The sequence below is a fragment of the Elephantulus edwardii genome, unplaced genomic scaffold, assembly GCF_000299155.1.
Source record: "Elephantulus edwardii isolate Elephantulus edwardi_28Jun2011 unplaced genomic scaffold, EleEdw1.0 scaffold00140, whole genome shotgun sequence".
Lineage (NCBI taxonomy): Eukaryota > Metazoa > Chordata > Mammalia > Macroscelidea > Macroscelididae > Elephantulus > Elephantulus edwardii.
The window spans coordinates 3,784,333-3,790,301 of NW_006399890.1; the positions used below are offsets into that span (position 1 = coordinate 3,784,333).

General features: G+C 38.8%; 1 protein-coding gene across 1 annotated transcript in view; it reads left to right on the forward strand.

The window, feature by feature from the left end:
• The first annotated feature begins 3,951 nt into the window (after positions 1-3,951).
• Positions 3,952-5,969, forward strand: part of DLGAP5 (discs, large (Drosophila) homolog-associated protein 5) — a 58,381-nt gene continuing 56,363 nt past the window's right edge. Inside the window, exon 1 of the mRNA XM_006894370.1 lies at positions 3,952-4,189. Coding sequence (XP_006894432.1) covers positions 3,952-4,189 — 238 coding nt within the window. The remainder of the gene's footprint in view (positions 4,190-5,969) is intronic.

Below are 5,969 nucleotides of genomic sequence, written 5' to 3' on the forward strand. Positions count from 1 at the left end.
TTCTGTTCCTACTAATTTATTTACAAAACGCAAATACAAATTTAAACACATTCTTTCAATTTCTCTCTGCTGGTCTAGTGGATAGAAAGTTATGCTACCAAGCCAAAGGTGGATTATTTTAATCTGTGGCCCTCGGGCCTGGTTTTAATTGATTTTGGTCAAACATTCTTCTAAGTGGTATATCACTTTTGCTGTTCAGAGGTAACTGATGGTTGCTGTGATGCTAAACACTGTGACACTGATGTGTCAAATGTGATAATAGTTACCATGGTGGACAGTATTTGGTGGAGCTCCCTGACTAAAACAAGCTTGGAGGCAGGAGTGGCATCCACTTCCAAAATAGCTTGCCTCTGGAAACTGTGAATGTGGAGAAATGATGAGAGTTATATAAGTGATCAGGTCTTTCATTTATAGGGTCACTATGAGTTGTCTATGACTCAGTGGCACTTAACAACAACCACCTCCCCCTTATATGTCTAATAGGCAACACTCATTTTCAAGGTGGAGTTTTCTGCACAATAGATTTTGTCCCCAGTGAATGTGTATATTATCCATCTGGAAGCTCCAAGTCACAGGGGGGTTTTTTAGAATAGCTACAGAGGCCTCAATAATTGGATTCTTATTTCATGGTGAACATTTGATCGAATTATTGAATATAGATGGCTTGTTCTCTCCTGCCCACTTCCATCCTCTTTGCTGAAAATTAGTTCTTGAGGTGTGGTCTAAGGGCCTCCAGCTCACTTGCAAAGATTTACGTATAACCTCAAAATTCAAAGGGAGTATGGTGAAACTGTATTGACAGAATGGCTGCAAGTATTAGATGGCCCAGAACCAGGCTGTGATTCATCTGCTTATGCTATTTATATATTATGTGTAGGGTCTGCAGTAAGTTGGAACCCACTGATGGCACCTAACAAGTAGAAGTAGCCTGTAGCTATTGTGTTTTTTGTTGGTTTTTCAAAAGATCGCTTGGATGCTGAAGATTGCCAAGGTCTACTCTGAGACGTGAGAGACAAAAGGTCAAGTTTAATTTCTTGTCCCATATATAGTGGTTTTTCACTCATTGTGTATTATACCTCCCTCAATACTAGCGTGTCTTCACTTATAAGCAGGGAAGGATGGCTAAGGAAACTTTTGTATACAGTTCACATAATTTCCAGTTTCACTTTTACTTCATAGTCTTATTTTTCCAGTGTCCTCTATTGTAAGCTCAGAACCTCTTTATGTGGAAGTTCCTACTGTTGTTAAGTGCTGTCAAGTTGCTACTCACTTATACTGGCCCTGTGTATGACACACCCAAACATTGCCCAGCACTACCCCATCCTTAAATTTATTGCTATGTTAGAGCCTACTGTTGGAGCTGTTGTGTCCAGGCCATCTCTTTCATAGACTTCCTTTTTTTAATTGATCATCTTCTAATAATTGATAACCTCCTCATAATCATGTCCAAAGTATGTGAGAAAAATTCTCACCATCCTTGCTTCTAAAGAGCATTTTGGCTGTACGTCTAAGACATCTTAGATTTGTTTGTCTATGGCATAGTCGCTTGGCATTTCTTAAGCTGAAGAAACTGAAGAACAAATTTTAGCCTCAAATTGCAATGTTTAGGGATACTAAAGGGAGAATGTTGAATGGTCCAGGAAGCATAAAAAGAAGACGGAAGGAGTACACAGCGGCACTATACCAAAAAGAAGTGGCTAACAGAAGAATTTCATGAAACAACATATGATCAAGAGCCTATGGTTATGAAGGAAGAAGTTCAAGCTGCTCTGAAGGAATTGGCAAAAAACAAGACGCCTGGAATTGATAGAATGCTGCCCTGGACATGCTCATCAGGTTATGTCAAGAAATCTGGAGGATAAACACCTAACCAACTGACTGGAAGAGATATGTATTTGTTCCCATTCCAAAAATGGTGACCTAACAGTGTGGAAATTATCAATCGATATCACTAATAACACTTGCAAGCAAGATCTTGCTGTAGATTATCTAGAAATTACTGGAACAGTACATCAGCAGAGAACTGCCAGATGTGTAGGCTGGTTTAGAAGAGGCTGTGGCACTAGAGATGTTATAGCCAATGTTAGCTAGATCCTGGCTGAAGGAAGAGAGTACCAGAAGAATGTCTATCTGTGTTTCATTGACTATGCAAAGGCAATTGACTGTGTGGATCAAAACCAATTGTGGCTGACCCTGAGAAGAATGGGAATCCTTAGAACACTTAATTGTGCTCATGCAAAACCTATAGTTGGAACAAGAAGCAGTCCTCAGAACAGAGCAAGGAAACACTGTATGGTTCAGGATCAGGAAAAGTGTGCATTAAGGATGCATCTTACCTCCATACCTTTTCAATCTATATGCAGAACAGATAATTCTGGGGGCTGGGCTCTGTGAGGAGGAATGTGGCATCAGGACTGGAGGAAGACTCATCAACAACCTGCTTTATGCAGATGACACACCTTGCTTGCTGAAACAGAGGAGGACATGAGGCATTTGCCACAGAAGGTCAAGGACTGTAGTCTTCCATATGTTGAAGCTCAACATCAAGAAAAAGATTCTCACCACAAGGCCAGTTGGCAGCTTTATGATGGATGGAGAAGAAATTGAGGTTGGTGATAACTTCAGCTAGCTTGGTTCCATGATCAACACTCTTGGCACTAGTCATCAAGAAGATGAATTGCACTGGGAAAGTCTGCTGTCAGGGACCTCTCTTGAGTACTGAAGAACAACGATACCAGTCTGGAGAATAAGGTGCCTTTGATCCAGGCCATATAGTCTTCACAATTACTTTACATCCGAGAGTTGAATGATAACTAGGGATGACAGAAGAAGGATTGATGCCTTTGAGTTGTGCTGGAAAAGAGTCCACATACTGTGGACTGCAGCAGGTTTGTCTTGGAGAGGGTGAGACCAAGCTGCTCCCTGGAGGCAAGGATTTTGAGGTTCCATCTCACATACTTTGGGCATGTGACCAGGAGGGACCAGTCTTTTGAGAGGGGCATCATACTTGAAAGAGTGGAGTGATAGTGCAGGAGAGGCAGACCTAGGATGAGATCGATTGATTGAGTGACTCGAGAAGTGTCATTAGGTCTGTTGGAGTTGGTGAGATTGGCTCAAGATAGGGCTGGTTTCAGAGCTAGTGTACCTAGGGTTGCTAGTCATAGGTGACTTGATGGCACATAACAACAGCAACATGGTATGGTCAGTATTCTTCAACACAATAATTGAAAGGCATCCATTTTTCTTTGATGGTTCTTTTTTCATGCCTGGGTTTTGTTGTGCATATAAAGCAACTGGAAATACATCCTTGCTTGAGTCCAACATACCTTAGTTCTAAAAGTTCTGATTTACTCCGACCATAGAGACGTGGGGAAGAGAGATGGGAGCGGCGCGGGGCATGCTGGGATACTGGAGGTCGGCCTAGCGCTTCCTGCGGGCTTAGCACTCATTAGCTCGAGAAAAGGGAATTCCTGTGTCCTTACCATTTTGCCCGGACTGTATGACTAGGCAAAATTTAGGTCAAAATAGCTTTTCTTGAATAGAGAAGACTCACTTTATATAGAAAGTTTGAACACTTTTTACCATTACATTAACCGAAGTAATTTCTCTTTTTTGTCAAGTCCTTAACATACGTTACCTTTGCTACTTAAACTAGTTCCACCAGCGTGGAATTGGGTATCCAGGTCACAGAAAATTTAGGTTCAGAAATAAACGTTTAAAGACGGGGGGAAAAAAAGTTCTGATTTAGCAACACAAAATAAGTTGTGCTTTTTTTCTGTTAACATCTTTTCCCTCTTGAGTGTCACAAATTTATTCCATTGAATATTTTAGTGATTTTATTTCAGATGTATCTGTGGAGGGACAAGAGATGAAAATACTGAACTGAAACCTTAATTTTTAAATAATAAAAAATTACATAAACTGACTTAAATCTCTCTCTCTCCTGACAGGATGTCTGTGTCACATTTTGCCAATCGGCACAGAAAGGATTTAAGTACTGACATGCTTAGAACCAAAATTGCTTGTAGGAAATCACTGTCTCAGAAAGAAAACAGACATAAGGAATATGAGCGAAACAGGCATTTTGGCTTGAAAGACAGCAACATTCCGGTCTTACAAAATAGAAATCTTGCTTCCTTGGATGAGACAATTAAAGAAGCTGTTCCAGGAAAGGCCAATGTTAAGCCAAGTAAGTAAAATTCTTTTGTCATTTTAAGTCCTTTGAAAAAGTGAACAAAAATTGATTTCATACTCACTTAGAGAAAAACTCTGACCAGAGAAATAGAGTTCTGAAAAACTGTTCTTATTCACTTGATACTTTTCTACAAATAAGTATCTGTTTAAGGCAAAGGCTGTGAAAATCCATAGTTAGGCAATCCCCCCTCATTTATGAAGCATTAGAGAACATTAGTGGAGCTCTGGTGGCATAGTGTATAGGATATTCCTACAGTTGTGCTGCTAACCTAAAAGCCAGGCTCCTCCACCAGTAATTGCAGGAGGAAAACCTCAGAAACCCATTGGAAAATCAGCTATGAGTTGGTTCCAGTTCAACAGCAGTGAGCAAAAACTTTATAAGGAGTCCTGTTATCATAGTGGTAAAACCCTGAACTGCTGACTGAAAGGTTGATGGTTCAAAACCCACTAGTCACTCTGAAAGGGACAGATGTAGCAATGTGGCACAAAAAATCCAATGAATAGGACATACAGAAACAGAGAAGCAAACAGGAATATTAATGAGAATGATAATTACAGGAAGGAAGCAAGAAAAATGCAGTTATACAAATCAATTAAACGTCTAAAAAAGAATAAAGGGACTATATTTCAGGGGGGAAAAGTTATAAATAGGAGTATCTCAGTAGGTCAAGAATGTTACAAGGAGGAAGAAAATTGGGAAATGACTTTTGCATTTAACTAGGGACCACTGAATTCCTATTTAGTGGTATTTCTATAATAAGCAGTAGTAGCTAGATTGTACTGAAATAAAAGAATGGTCAAATGACGCTGAAGAGACAATTAAAATATGTTGTATAGAGAAGAAAATGAGATGTCAAATTGTTTAACTTCATTGATTCATTTTATTCTTTATTATTCAGTACCATTATATTTGTGGCATCTAGAAGCCATTCCATTTATTTCACTTTAATGGATTCGGTAAAATAGGAAATTGGGCTAAAACTTGAACAGTTTTGTGATTCTTAAGGAAATCAGAAGGAAAAAAATTTTAAAGTGCCTGGGTTCTTTTTTTTGTTTTATTTTTGTGCTGAAGTGATAAGTACATGTTTGAAGAAATGAACTAGTACCTAAAGGAGAGAGAGAATAAGAATAGTATCTTAAGGAGTAGCAAAGAATTGAAATTCAGGGTATAGAATAATATGGGATGGGTTTTAGAGGGGGAAAAAACCCATTTGTTTGGGAAAAGGTAATCATGTTGCCTCCTAAGTGCTGTCATTACCACTATGCTTTCCCTCAAATGTTTCGTGCCTTTGACTTAAGATCTCTCAAGTGCAAGTATGTGAGTATGTGTGTGTGTGTGTGTGTGTGTGTGTGTATATATATATATATAGTCAATTGCTATTAAATACTATTTGTTGATACTTCATTTTCAAAAACCCAGAAGGGAGGATGAGCCTGATATGTTCTAGAGAAAGAACTTTAGCTGTTACTCTGAATTAACTGGGAAAACATTAATGGGTTAATGAGTCTTTATGTGGTCTGACTGATCTTGTGAAAGTATCATTTTGGCTGCTATGTTGAGAATACAAATGGTGACAAATAATGACATCAAGTAAACCAGTTAGACAGACTATTGTGGTAATTTAAGTGAGAATTCATAGTTGATTGTAGTGGTAGCAACAAAGATAATTACATTTTGTATAAGAATATACTGAGTCACTATCGAAAGGAATTAGAAGACACAGAAGAATTTCATGAAACAACATATGAGCAAGAGCCTATGGTGATGAAAGAAG